This window comes from Morus notabilis, unplaced genomic scaffold (assembly GCF_000414095.1).
Source record: "Morus notabilis unplaced genomic scaffold, ASM41409v2 Scaffold39, whole genome shotgun sequence".
Taxonomy (NCBI): Eukaryota; Viridiplantae; Streptophyta; class Magnoliopsida; order Rosales; family Moraceae; genus Morus; species Morus notabilis.
In genome coordinates this window covers 673,781-687,554 of record NW_010366566.1, presented here as the reverse complement: position 1 = coordinate 687,554, position 13,774 = coordinate 673,781, and the positions used below count along the sequence as shown (strand labels likewise).

At 35.7% G+C, this 13,774-nt stretch overlaps 2 protein-coding genes across 2 annotated transcripts; one reads left to right on the top strand and one right to left on the bottom strand.

The window, feature by feature from the left end:
• The first annotated feature begins 2,942 nt into the window (after nt 1-2,942).
• Nucleotides 2,943-7,882, top strand: LOC21403478. Its single transcript, XM_024173729.1, has 15 exons — nt 2,943-3,284; nt 4,278-4,443; nt 4,591-4,702; nt 4,800-4,955; nt 5,185-5,289; nt 5,821-5,904; nt 5,977-6,092; nt 6,255-6,356; nt 6,450-6,563; nt 6,669-6,725; nt 6,855-6,921; nt 7,015-7,068; nt 7,158-7,232; nt 7,329-7,364; nt 7,501-7,882. Exons 2-15 carry the CDS (start codon nt 4,424-4,426, stop codon nt 7,612-7,614), a joined length of 1,212 nt encoding a protein of 403 aa, XP_024029497.1. The 5' UTR covers nt 2,943-3,284; nt 4,278-4,423; the 3' UTR covers nt 7,615-7,882.
• Nucleotides 7,883-8,712: 830 nt separating this feature from the next.
• Nucleotides 8,713-13,742, bottom strand: LOC21403477. Its single transcript, XM_010110546.2, has 9 exons — nt 12,723-13,742; nt 11,990-12,045; nt 11,828-11,910; nt 11,606-11,684; nt 11,290-11,400; nt 10,595-10,704; nt 10,031-10,114; nt 9,860-9,897; nt 8,713-9,055 (listed from the first exon to the last, which is right to left on the bottom strand). Exons 1-9 carry the CDS (start codon nt 13,678-13,680, stop codon nt 8,985-8,987), a joined length of 1,590 nt encoding a protein of 529 aa, XP_010108848.1. The 5' UTR covers nt 13,681-13,742; the 3' UTR covers nt 8,713-8,984.
• Between the last annotated feature and the right edge of the window lie 32 nt (nt 13,743-13,774).

Sequence of the window (13,774 nt, the reverse complement as noted above, 5' to 3'; positions counted from 1 at the left end):
ATGGTGCAAATTTGACATTTTTTTACATAACTTGTCCGGTTATGCAGCATAACTTGTCTGGTTATGCAGCATAACTTGTCCACAGCTTAGCATAACTTGTCAATTTTGACATGTTTTTGTATAGATTTTTTTATAACTCATCCGGATATGTATCATAATTTGACGGGTTATGGTGCAAATTTGACATGTTTTTACATAAATTGTCCAGTTATGCAGCATAACTTGACATGTGATTAGCATAACTTGAAGATAACTTGAACAAGTCAAAAGGTTATGATCATAATTCGATCATCATTACCTGACCATAACTTGATAGTGCAGCTGCACTTGTAATTTTCAGATTCAACAGCATGAAATTGATAAATCCTGGGTTTACATTCTTTATGATTCAATGAACAATCTCAAACATAATCTAAAATTCTTGTCAATGAATATTAACATTCAATAGATTGTAAGAATTAGTGTAAATCTCAAGTCATCATTTAAAATATAAGACTAGTCTTTAGAAACAGTAGTCATATCATCCAAAAGGTTGTATTCTAATATCATCCCATTTTTACGAGTCTGTGTTGTTAGAACTTTGGGTGAAGAGGATGAATGAAAGGAATGCCAAGCTCTTCCATTTTTTTCCCTCTGTTCCTTTGCACTTTTTCTTTTGTTTCTCTTCATTGATTTTTCTTCTTCCTCATTTTTTGTTTCTTCATAATCTTGTTCCTGCAATAATAAGTAAGGTTGTTTAGTATTAATGTGGGTTTTTCTTTTTTTTTCCTTTTTCCCAAGTAGTATTAAGAAGATTCATACCTTTTTGATTCCTTGAGCAACAGCTTTTCTCATTGCTATTATCTTTTCAGCTTCTTCAAATGTTCTGTCCAATGTTTGTTGACTGATATCAAAAGAGTCTATGAGTTGAGTATAACCGAATTCTCCCTCATGTTCTCCTAGCTCTGTAGATAATTCTTTTTCTCTGTCTTCCTATTCATTGAGGTACAAATTAGTATATCATTAAGGAAACATTGCAAAAATAAAATCAACATTATTTTGCGTTGTTTCATTACCTCAGAGTCTGTGAGTGGATTGTTTTGTATTTGTTTGAGAAACAAAAGCACATCTTTTTGAATGGTTTTCATAATGTCCACAGAATTCACAACCATTGCCTTTATTTCTTTCAGATCATCTTTCATGGCTGCTTGGTTGGCTTCAAAATGTTGTACTTTGTTAAGCAGATTAGTTAGATCAATTTCCATCTTGTCCAGTTTTCTTGATGCTGCTGGTGGCATTTCACTTTGAACTTCATCTTCATTTATTTCTCTCAAAAAAACCATAACTTGACAATGATTTATTTTCGACAATTTGAATAATCTGACCTGCACTTGTAATTTTCAGATTCAAGAAATGACATAACTCGACATGTTATGATAATAACCTGACCATAACTTGATTTTTGAAGCCTTAAATTTTTTCAGCATGCTTACTATACGATAGGTTTCCAATAACATAATCTTTTCATTCAAAATTTCAATTCAAGAAAATCAATACTAACATACTCAAATGAATTCGTGGTTTTCCAGCTAGTGATTAACAGATTTACCTTGTTCTTATGTTACCTTCCTTGTTCTTCGATTTCTCATCTAATGACACCGGCTGACCTAAGAGCGAGAATCGGTGGCGGACCTTCCCTGTTCTTCGGAGCTTCCCTGTTCTTCGGTTTCTGGGACTGGTGAAGGGATGAGAGAGAGAGAGATTCAGAGGGAATAGAGACAGATTGCGGATTAGAGACAGATCGCGTTATAGGGCCGGAGGGAAGAGAGAGTGATCGTAGGAGAGCGGCGGAGGGAAGAAACAGTTCACCGGAGATCGCCAGAGGGAAGAAAGAGTGATCGTGGGAGAGCGGCGGAGGGAAGAAACACTCGCCGGAGAGCACCAGATTGAAGAGAGAGAAAGAGAGAGCAAAGGTCGGTGCGAAGAACTGAGAGAGAAAGGTGTTTTAGGTTTTTTTAAGTGAAAAGGGCAGTTTTGGAATTTATGTGTAGATAATTCTGAATGTATCTTAATTTGGCCTATTTGTTAACTTATGTAAACTATTGGCCTATTAATTTTTATTGATCTCAAATTTTGGTCTATTTCCTTCCTTCTCCTAATTATCTATAGTTTTATTTAGAAAGTCAATTTCATAGTTAGTTTGTCTGTCTTCCTAATTGAAAAGCCTCATGTAAATTTCAACGTGATTCAAATCTTCCGTGACCTGTCTAATTTTTATGTACATAACCAATCAATATATGTATATCATTTAAGTCTCGATCATTTCACAGATTCAAGTTTTTAATTCAAGTTTTACTACAATTAAAAGATCTTAGAAACCGTCATATCTAACTTTTTGCTATAGTTAAAAATTCTCACATAAAGTTACATCTCAACTTAAATTAAAAACTCGAATCAACGAACTGAACGGGACCTTAATTGACAAAAAAAAAAAACACAAAACTAGTTTAATCGACTCATAATATAATTTATTATACGCTAAAATTGAACATGTAATTTTCATCCCTCGTGATTAGTACAAAACAATGGGTCGTGTAAGTTAATGCATGGCATTATTATTGTTGTTATCATTATTTTCATTTATTTTTTCTAATAGATTCATGACATTATTCCCTCCAAATATTAAAAAAGCCGGCTCAAATTGGCAAAATTGTCCAAAAGCTAATGTCAAACAAGACCTTCCAAATTCAATCAGAGGAGCATCTTAATGCCAACCAAGATCTTCAATACGGTCACTCTTGTACTGTTAATATCGCCAGATCATCGGCTAGATCTTCTCTTTTTGTCGACCGGATCTGTGGACCCACCAATTGCAATCAAAACGATTGGCCAGAACTTATCTTATTTATGGTAGTTCAAGTTCATGTACCGTACACATGAATTTCGTCGTTTGTATCCAATCGAATTCCTTTTTTTTTGTTTTTGTTTTTTGTTTTTTGTTTTGTTTTTGGTAGATCAATCGAATTCAATTTTCCTCTTATAACGTGGCTCAAATAATTCCGTGAAAAATTCAAATCTAAAATTTAAAAAAAAAACTTGCTTTGAACCTCGTTCCTGAGCTTCACGAGAAATTCGGACTCCTTCTTCCTCGGAAAATCCAAACATTTTCTTGGAAAATTTTTCCTCCCATTTTCTTCGTTCCGTGTATTTTCTTCTTTCGATTTCCTCAGAGAAACCGAGCCTAAGAAGCCCCTGAAGTACCAGCTGAACTACCGTTTTTGGTTCTCTTCGATCGTGATTCAGAGGTAAATTTCACTTCTCGAACCAAATTTTTTCACTAGTTATCTTCTTTTCCTGGTTTTGCTGATGTTTGATCAGAACCAGTAAGTTTATTTGTCTTTCCTTTAAATAGCTCAAGTTTAATCCTTCTATTTCGTTTCTAAATTTGATTTGTTTGCTAATTAGCAATGATTTCTTCTTTTGGGTATTTCATAGAAAAACCAGGAATTCTGATATGGTTCTGTTGGGAAATTGCCGGTGTATTGTATGGTTGAGGAAATAATTATGTGCGAAAATGACCCTTTTCAAAGTATAGTTTCAGTAAATTCCTTAGATTTGTTAAGTTAAAAAAAAAGTACATTTCTTAAAGAATTAAGTATGAACAGTTTACGTGATTAGAGAGCAAATTAAATGTACACTGATAATGATTAATTTATCAATGATATATGAAGGTCAAACAATAATTTACCCAAATTCAATCAACCATTTATCAAAGTCAATTTTTTGTAAATTTAGCAAGATTTAGAGACATTTACTTAAAGCAAGCTTTAAGATTCGTCATCCTCTGCACTTTCAGAATTTCTCAATGATTACGTATACATGAATTGCGTTCTTAAAAAAAAAATTCAGTTTTGGCAATGCTCAGAAGGGAAAGGGAAAATGCCTCCTTTATCTCCATATAGCATTTGCTTTAAATCCATTGTTAACAATCTTGAGATAATATAGCACCAAGATTTCCATTTCTGGGGCTCGAAGTGGATTGTGTACTATTGGCCTAAACCAGTGGATCTAGTTATTGGTTTATAGTGTGTGTGTGTGTGTGTTTTGTTTTTGTTTTTGTTCTTTTTTTAAAAAATTTTATTTTATGAATAATACGCATGTCAGGGCTCTATGTGTTTCATAAAGTTGATCCCAGTTGTTAGTCAGAATGTTAGCTTCTTCAGAATCTTGAACTGTAGGATGTCATGTAGTTGATTCACATAACATGTACTGAGCTTATAAGAGATTTGTGTTCTCAGAGTTGGTTTTTCTTGCAATGAGGATAAATTGTTCGATTCTGGAGCATTAAGGAGCTACAAGTTTTGATGAGTACAACAAGCAGCTATTGCTTTCTGGGACCTGAACAGCATACTTGTGATCGTGGAGTTGAAAGACATTGACCAATATGGGGAATCCATTAAGAGGGTATAGAACTTCTTACAATTCTTTTGTGAGGGAAACTTTGTTCTTTCTATTTTCTCTCGGATCATCTCGTATTAGGCTATATTGAATAATTGATTTTATCACTAGTGACATACATGTGTCTGATGAGTCAATTTTCTCGGGTTTCAGTGGAAGTATACGAAAACCTAATGAGACAATGAGGCTACTGGTAACAACTTTCATTGGAGTTGTATTTGGCTTCTTTTTAGGGGTGTCATTTCCAACACTCTCATTAACTAAGGTGCACAATCTTCTCTAAGTGGTTATGCTTCTTGTTTATTTGGTTCCAATCTAGTTAACTAAGAGTTAAAAATTTTTGTTGTGATCAAATTTGACAGATGAGCCTCCCATCCAGCCTCTTTCCTTCTATTGATCTCACATATATTGAGGACAAGTACTCGGGGCTTTCAACCCATGCTCTTCTCGATGCTTTCTCCTCTTTGAGGGGTATTAAACGTACTCCCACTCAAGTATACTCATACAATGAGACAGAGGTACATGGATGTTTAATCTAAATTTTTTTCTCTACTGTATTCCTCATCATAATATTGAGAAAAAAATTACTTGCCTGTAAAATTAAGTAGCATAAATGATTTCTTTGAGTTCGCATCCTTATTTCCACTTATTCTCAGGGATACAATGCACCTTTTCATTCCCTAGGGGGCAGCATTTTTCCTGCTCTTATTTGTCAGTAAAAGTAATAACACTCTGATTATGATGCAGATTTGGGTTCCAACAAACCCTCGAGGAGCTGAAAGACTACCCCCTGGCATAATTGCATCAGAATCAGATTTTTATCTTCGCCGATTGTGGGGTCTTCCCAGTGAAGTATGCATTTGCTACCTCTTATTAAGTTGCTACGCCAGTTAAAATGTGAAAGAATTTTAACACAGAGAAATACACTATTAGGAGATAGGATGAAAAAGTTACCTCATAAGAGTTAGTAAAGATTAAAACAGTTTAGGGCAGAAGTTTTCAAGAAGACTTTCTTGCTGGTGATTTTTAGTATTTTAGAAATTGATGGATGGACTTGTCTTATTTAGAATGCAGAACTTGGCTTGGTAGTTAACTAAATAGGAAAATAATATCCAATCCTGTTTTGATTTTTTCTTTGCCGCTAGACCTACTGAGATGGATCATGGAGAGGCCTCGAGTTTGCTGAAACTGCCTGAAGAAGGCAATAATATTTGTGTTAATTTTCTAAGAATTAAATTTACTAGAATTATATGATCAGAAATTACCTCATTTCTATTTACCTTGCATTGCACAACAACGTTGGATTTTATCCTGACTGATTGACTAATATCTAAAATTTGTTCTCTTAATCTAAATCTTTGGTTTTGGAGATGCCATTTGCAGGACTTAACCAGCAAACCAAGATACCTTGTAACTTTCACTGTTGGCTATGATCAGAAGAAAAATATTGACGCTGCAGTTAAAAAGGTAGGTCCTTTTGGCTGTTATTTGTGTCTGTTTATTCTCACTATAGTTCGTCTACTGATCTCCCATTTACAGTTTTCAGAGAATTTCACCATCGTCTTGTTTCACTATGATGGTCAAACAAGCGAATGGGAAGACTTTGAGTGGTCAAAGCGGGCTATCCATGTGAGCGTTCAGAAGCAAACTAAATGGTTAGCAATTTGTTCCCTTAATAGATTTGAAGTTAATTCTTAGTAGGTTGCAAGGGTTTTGCTCGAGCAGGCACAAACATACATTCATAAGTTGGCTGCATTAGATTTTTGCAAGTCATATAAAACTTCTACTCACATCGGCTTCCTGAATATTGGTCAAAGGTGGTATGCCAAACGATTTTTGCATCCTGACATCGTGGCACATTATGAATACATCTTTATGTGGGATGAGGATCTTGGTGTGGAGCACTTCAATGCAGAGGAGTGAGTGTTTTCTATTCAATGTGCTGCTTGCTTTGGGTTGAAGACTGTTGATTTTGATCTAGTATCATAAGGCCTTAAATCTGCTTGTTTCAGATACATAAAACTGGTAAGGAAACATGGTTTGGAGATTTCACAGCCTGGTCTGGAACCAAATAAAGGGTTAACATGGCAGATGACAAAGCGAAGAGGTGATAGCGAAGTCCACAAGTAAGGATGCCAGAAACTATCCATTTTGTTTTCATATTCTCCTTACTTCCTACTTTTTGTAGCTTGATCAGTTCAGTTGATGAGCCCCTTTTCTTCTCTGTGCAGGGACACGGAGGAGAAACCTGGTTGGTGTACTGATCCACATTTGCCACCGTGTGCAGCGTATGTTTAAAATAATTTATTGTGCCTTGTTTGATTATTTATAACCACAATCTACTTCTTCCATGGCCTTGTGGAGCTATTAGGATTAGTTGGAAATACCTTGTACCATATTGACTTAAAGTCCTGCAGATTTGTCGAGATTATGGCAACTGTGTTTTCTCGTGACGCATGGCGTTGCGTTTGGCATATGATTCAGGTTTGTAGTTTATTTGTATTTTGTATATGATCAACCTATTGCCTCTCTTATGCCCATCCAACTAGCTCAAAAATATTATTCGTCTTATTGCAGAATGACCTGGTTCATGGATGGGGTTTGGACTTTGCACTTCGAAAATGTGTCGAGGTTAGTGACAAACGTTTCTCCAATTTCTTCCCCTTGTTTGTGATTTTATCCAAGTTCTTTTGTCAACTTTATACCTTTACATGAAACAGCCTGCTCACGAGAAGATAGGAGTTGTAGACGCACAGTGGATTGTTCATCAAGGTGTTCCTTCACTTGGGAACCAAGTAAATCCTACACCTAGCTTTTATAAGCACTATTAATTTCTTCATTTCTTGCGTCATAGTAAAATCTATCATATTGCCTCGTTCTTTCTTTCGCAGGGGAAAGCTGAATCTGGGAAAGCACCATGGGAAGGGGTATGTAATGACTCTCTAATCTTCTCTGCCCATGAACTTGTTATAATATGAAGAAGAACAAACTTGAATTGAAAAGGGAGAAAAAAAAGTAGTAATGAAAAAAAGCACTGAAAGTTGTAAACTATTTGTGTGTCAGGTGAGGGAGAGGTGTAGAAGAGAATGGACAATGTTTCAAGATAGGATGACTAGCGCAGAGAAAGCTTATTTTGAGGCCATGGGAATTGACCCCCCAAATTCAACTGCTCGTTAAGGTTAAGGGGTTGAATCAAAATCACATTCATGCAAAATCGGAATACTTAGAACTACCTTTTACCATCCCATTGTACTCAAAACAAATCAGTTGTCTATATGTGGAGTGTTTTAGCAGTAACTGAGTTTTCTTTCTGGATTTTTTTTTTCCTCTCCAGGAAATCTTGTATGCCCTTTTTTTTTGTTGTATATGTATTAAACGGTAAAGGTTTGGACCTTTTTACTGGTCTAAATTTTGTTTTCTTTTAATTCATGTACTTTTTTAGTAAATCTCGCCGTAGAAAACTCTTCAAATTGCATTGTGTATTTATAAACATTAGCATATAAATGAAATAATAATACAACTTGAGTGTATTATAGATTTCTAGATTATTCCGTCGTTCGCTCATACAAAAAAAAAATGTTAAATCATATCAAAACCAGTAATCTTTGAATATTCATACACAAATATTTAATGTAATGATTTAAGTGCATGTTATGAGTTTTTTTCTTTTTTAAAAAAAAATCTTGATATATATTTGGAACGACTAATGAGTTAGAGACTATCGTCTCATTGTCCCACTAATAAGAGACTACAGATGGTGAGAAACCAATACCTATGGATGAGGAGTAATTGAAATGATATTCTCATCCAATTGAAAAACATTGTCGCATATTCTTCTCAAAAAAAACAAAAAAATTGTCACATATTGTTTACTATCACATTGTACTTTCCTGAGAAGGCTGAATAGCCACACTAACTAGAAAATAGAAGTTGAAATGTTTGACAATAGTTTGTAAGTGGATAGTGTTTATTTTTCGATGAGTAATGGAAAGCACTATTTGTTAGAAAAACGACGTGTCGTTTATTTGAAACCTCAGTTGGTCACTTTCGTTTTTTCCCACTAAAAGACAAGTTATTAAAGACCCTTTGCTTTTTTTTTTAATTATTTTTTTGGCAGTCCACATTTCTCGCATCAAAATGAAAAAAGAAAAATGTAAATTTTAATAAATTAAAATTTAACGGTCCAAAACTGCAAATAGAGTAGTACTTTTTGTACCGTGTTAAAAAAAATGTATTTCTTTTAATAAATAAAATAAAAACACGATATATGTTGGTTATGAATGAATGACTTCCCTCATCTTATTTATACACAACTGTATAATTTTTTCCCTAGCAAACGACATTTGTCAATATAATAATAACACTATTACCTCAAATAATTATAATAATAAAAATAATAACAACACTAGTGAAAAGAAACAAATGAAAAGTGAAACATCATTCATTCCAAGCTGCAGAATCGGTGGAACCTCTTGTGTTGCTTGTTGTAGATAAAAGTTAATTGGGACTGGCAGATTTCAGACATCGACTTCGACTTCAATCCTCAGCTAGAAATAAGCTTTGCTAATCGCTTCTTCCAGCTCTTTAAATTCCCAAGCATCATCTGCAGAATATTCACCTACAAAAGTAGGGGCAAGAAAGCAAATGACAATGAACAAAATGCTTTTTCAACTTCACAATTCACATCCGCTTCTTTCTCATTTTGGAATACAGATGAAAATATAAGCGACTATTCCAATGAATGTCAACCAACTACTGTAACTAAGGCCCGTTTAGTTCGCTGATTCGAGTTTTTTATTCGAGTTGAGATGTGATTTTATGTGAGCTTTTTACTGTATCAAAAAATTTAGATGTGACTGTTTCTGAGAGTTTTTTACTGTAGCAAAACTCGAATCGGTGAAATGAACACAACCTAAATTGCTCCCCGTTGTTCAATCATTTGATCATCAGAGTTATTCTTTGAGAAATGAGCACTATAAGTCGGAGCCAACAGTGTTTAAACAATCCTTTTTCGATTGTTAAAGATAAAAAACTGAACCAAAAATTCTATTTCTTTATCATTAACCGAATCAACCCTCGAGACCTAAGATTCTGTTTTATCATCAATCCAATCATCTCACAATGAGAAGTTATAACTAACTACACAAATACACAATCCTAGAGGCATAGTGAAAGCCTTGCCTTTGTTTTTCTTCCTCAAAATTCACGTGAGCCCTTCTTATGCACCGTCAAGCTTTCTTCTTCTTATTCAATATTTTTAATCATTTACAAAAATTTAAAACGAAAAATCATCTAAATAGCTTCCTATGGTAAAAAGAAAAAGAAAAGAAAGGAGCTTTTTCACAGTTTAAAAAAAAAAGGAGGGAAAATAACATTCGAATGCAAAGCTTATATGAAGTAAAGAATGAAGAAGGGCTAATACCAATTGAATCTCTGCGAAGAGCAGTTAAATGAGAACAACTGCAAGTGAGGAAGTATGAGAATGTTAGAATCAAAGCATATGGTTAACCATATAGTGGATATCTCCAGAAATAGCAATGAAAGAAGAGGTCGATTTTAAAGTGAGAAAACGTTGTTTATCATAAGGGTATACCTTCCAAGAGCCTTTCCAAGATCCGCACATAGCGACCTAATGTATGTCCCTTTAGAGCATATAACCCGGAAAATTAAATTTTGTCTGCAAACATCAAATCAAAGCACATCAGGCCTCACAACTTCTAATTCAGTGGGCTCGACTTCTTGACCTCAAATATCATACCCAAGTACTTTTGGATTACCCAATATTGGATTCATCTAAACCTTGTTGATCAAGTGTTTAGAATTCGAAAAATGGAAAAAAACCAGAAATACCACTTAAGATGGTAAAAAGATATTATTAATGCCACTCCACTTAAAAATAAACAATTACCATTCAATTAATAAGGAGAAAACAAAAGGCCATAATGACACACAATTATTTAGAATGAATAATAGGCCTGCACAAAACCATGGCAAACCATGTACATTTCTCTTGAAAAAAATAGTTGGGCTGTATCTATTAGCATCTAAGCTGTGTAGTCCCAATGAAAAATGTTCCTCATAATTCCCATAAACCATATTTTTGCTTAAGGCAATAAGCTCTACTGGATAACCCTGTAGTTATAAGATGAATGCCTACCTGTCATCTAAACTACGCTCAATGTCAAACTGGAAGATCGAAATTCGTCTCGGTGAAAGCTCAATGCTTTCACCTCTTCTAGCTTTCTCATACATCTTTTCACCTCCAACCTGTCAGAAGATTAGGAAAAGTGGTGAGGAAATAAACGGAATCCCTATAAGTAAAAGATGCTGTTTGTTTAAATTAATAAATTATTTTACTGTGAAGTGAGGAACCAACTCAATTTTTTCATTAGTATTATCGAATTGCAGGTATAAAAAATTGTGAGCCTTGATCTAAGAGTTAAAAAGTGCCAAAATCTTAGGTTTAATCAGCCTCCACGGCACTATAAAGAAAAATTGAAGTTGGTGTGAAATTTCTATGCCATATAGCTCCCCAAAACACATAGATGACCTGGCTGAATACCCAGCTTGTTGCCCACTGCTCTGATTGTTGCACGATGGTTTCGTTTTACTTGGAAAATGCCACAAATATTGTAACTTATCAATAATCTTAAAACCCTTAGCCCCACATGGACCTTTTAGCCACTATAACTAAGTTACTAATGATAACTTAAATTCCTTGCAAAATCATTATGAATAGATCTAAATCAATACCAATTGTCTTCTGAGTAATATGCAAAAATAAAGCATTACAGGTAGTCAACAATGCATATCCGCTTCTACTGTGTGACTACTAAGAGCGGCATAACTTACTTTGATTGCAGAAAACATCGGAGGTACTTGCCAAATCTCTCCACAAAAGGATGCTGCCGCTTTCCTTATGTCCTCGTCTTTGATATGCTCCCAAGGTTCACGCTGAATGACCTATATAATAGAATGGTGCTCGAGTAAGACTTAAGACCATACATACTTACAAATTTGAAACTAAAAACAGAAACTGTAGCAGTCCTGTAAAATAAAATTCATAATAATCATCACAATTTCAGTGATAAAAACACAATTACACAAACATTGTGCAGAGAAATTAAGATAGGAACAACGGTTGTCATTCAAAACAAAGTAAACAAACCGGTGAATCAGCATCCCAAGTAGAAGTAGCCTCGCCTAAACGGAAAACCCCACTGTATCCCTTGATCATACCTTGATATCTGTAGTCAGAAATATGCAAATCCTACTGAGACAAAATTCTAACTAGTTGCTTGATAAGATGGAACGTGCTAAGCTTGTTTTCAGAATTCCAGCAAGGTAAGTAAGATTAAACGAAGTATATAAGACCATTTCCTAGACACACCTGTCTACCGATTTAGTTGCTTTACCAACACAAACAATTAATAAACCAGTTGCCATTGGATCAAGAGTTCCAGCATGCCCCACCTGTAACACCATCAAACAATCATTTAGAGGAGCATTTAACGGAAGGTATCTGCATGCCTATCCAATAGCTTAAAAGAACCTTTTTCACTTTCACGAGTCGACGCAACTTTCCGCAAACCGTAAATGAAGTCCATCCTGCATTACAATACATTTCCATTACCTTTTGCCAAATGTAAAATTATATAATTCATGATTTGTTGACCTTCTAACATCAGGAAAATATCAAGGAGAAGCATATCTAGATGAAAGTTTCAAAAGTAAACCAAACAACCAAATAAACAGCATATAGATTGCTATGCGAATTAGACATTATGAAACAGAAACAAAGAGTCTTATCATGGCATAATGATATTTCCTGACTATAACTAGAGAAAAGCATTTTATTTGCTAGCTAAGTTTTTGTTGATCACTTGACTAAACACATAATTTAAGTGGATTTCGAAGCAAAACAATCACAATCCTATATAAATGAAAGTTTTTACAGTGGCGGTACTGCAAGATGTTAGGACCATGGGTTCCACCATAAAGGATTGGGATAACTCAAAAGGGTAACCTAGTGAGTGGAGTAGCCCACTCCGTTATAAACCCATCATGGCTCTCATTTGTTACCAATATGAGACTTTATTTGCACCTTTAACACGAGACTCTGTTTTGAACCATAAAATGTGCATCGCGTTCGGTTAGTTTTGTATACTTTTTCGTTTCAATATAATTTTGACCAAAGACACATGCACCACCCTGCAGTAAAAAGCTCCATATAATAATCCATATTGACAAAGTTCTTTTTTTTTTTTTTTTTTTTGTGTTATTACCTTTGGGCTTGTTGACTAAGACCACAGTCCCATTGGGAGAGTCCCATCTCGGAGGAAGCTCCGTAGTCCTGGTCAAAAGGTAAGGTTCCTCATTGCCAGTCTCAGCATTATCCTTATTGGGGACTTTCTTCAAACACTTAAAGAACTCTTCCACCTTCTTCTCCGTAACAACACCACCACCACCACCACCACCATCCTTCACTGCTTCTCTCTCTCTCTTCTCCTCCTCAAAGAAAACAAGCCTCTTATCATCACCCATTTCCTCACCATCATCCCCACTTCTCTTCTTCTTCTTCTTCGTGTTCTTCTCCTCAACATTTCCCGACTGTCCAGGCTCAAGAAACGCCTTGTCGAGACACTGGTCAGGGAAGTACTTCTTCTCCAACTGGTAAACCATCTTGTAATGCTTCTCCTTCTCCCATGGATAAGCAAAAGTATCGTAAAAGTAAAGCTCTTCCTCTCTCTTGTGCAGCCTCGGAAAGTCCACAACCTCCGGCCTCAACTCCACAAACCCATCTTCGTTTCTCCTATTCTCTTCGTCGGAATCGTCGGTTCCATACATTCTCCTTCGCCTCTTGTTGTAGTACTTTCTCTTGGCCTTGTCCATGGCAGCCTCGGGAGGACTCTCCGAATCGCCGAGTTTCCGGTCGACCCATCCCTCGAGCCCCAGTTCCGACGAGGGATTCTCCGGCTCCGGGGAGGTGGACCGGGCGAGTCGGGCGGGTCGACGGTCGAGTGAGGATTGAGTTGGGCGGTGGAGGATCATGTCGTACTGAAGTGGGTATCTGGTGTTGGTGCAGAATGATAGTGAAGAAATGGAAGAAATGGGTGTTTTGAGAAGTTTAAGGTTTGGGAGTGGTAGTGAGAGAAAGTGTGTTCTCGAGGTGGACACGTTCGGAAGTGTTGGACGAAGAAAGACGATGGAGACATAATGGGTGAGAGAGAATGATCTAGCCATTGGCAATTTGGAATGTTCTTCTTCTTCTGTAGCACCCACTGCCCACTGGCTTTAGTAACACGGTTACATTAACGTATCGTAAATTACCCCTCAA

What these genes read in the sequence shown, in the direction of transcription:
- LOC21403478 (XM_024173729.1), top strand. Translation starts at nt 4,424, where the DNA reads ATGGGGAATCCATTAAGAGG. An exon ending in CAACACTCTCATTAACTAAG is followed by an intron (nt 4,703 to 4,799) that starts GTGCACAATCTT and finishes CAAATTTGACAG; the next exon opens with ATGAGCCTCCCATCCAGCCT. An exon ending in CATTTGCCACCGTGTGCAGC is followed by an intron (nt 6,726 to 6,854) that starts GTATGTTTAAAA and finishes AAAGTCCTGCAG; the next exon opens with ATTTGTCGAGATTATGGCAA.
- LOC21403477 (XM_010110546.2), bottom strand. Translation starts at nt 13,680, where the DNA reads ATGGCTAGATCATTCTCTCTCACCCATTATGTCTCCATCGTCTTTCTT. An exon ending in GAGCGTAGTTTAGATGACAG is followed by an intron (nt 10,115 to 10,594) that starts GTAGGCATTCAT and finishes TGATGTTTGCAG; the next exon opens with ACAAAATTTAATTTTCCGGG. An exon ending in TCTTCGCAGAGATTCAATTG is followed by an intron (nt 9,056 to 9,859) that starts GTATTAGCCCTT and finishes CTACTTTTGTAG; the next exon opens with GTGAATATTCTGCAGATGAT.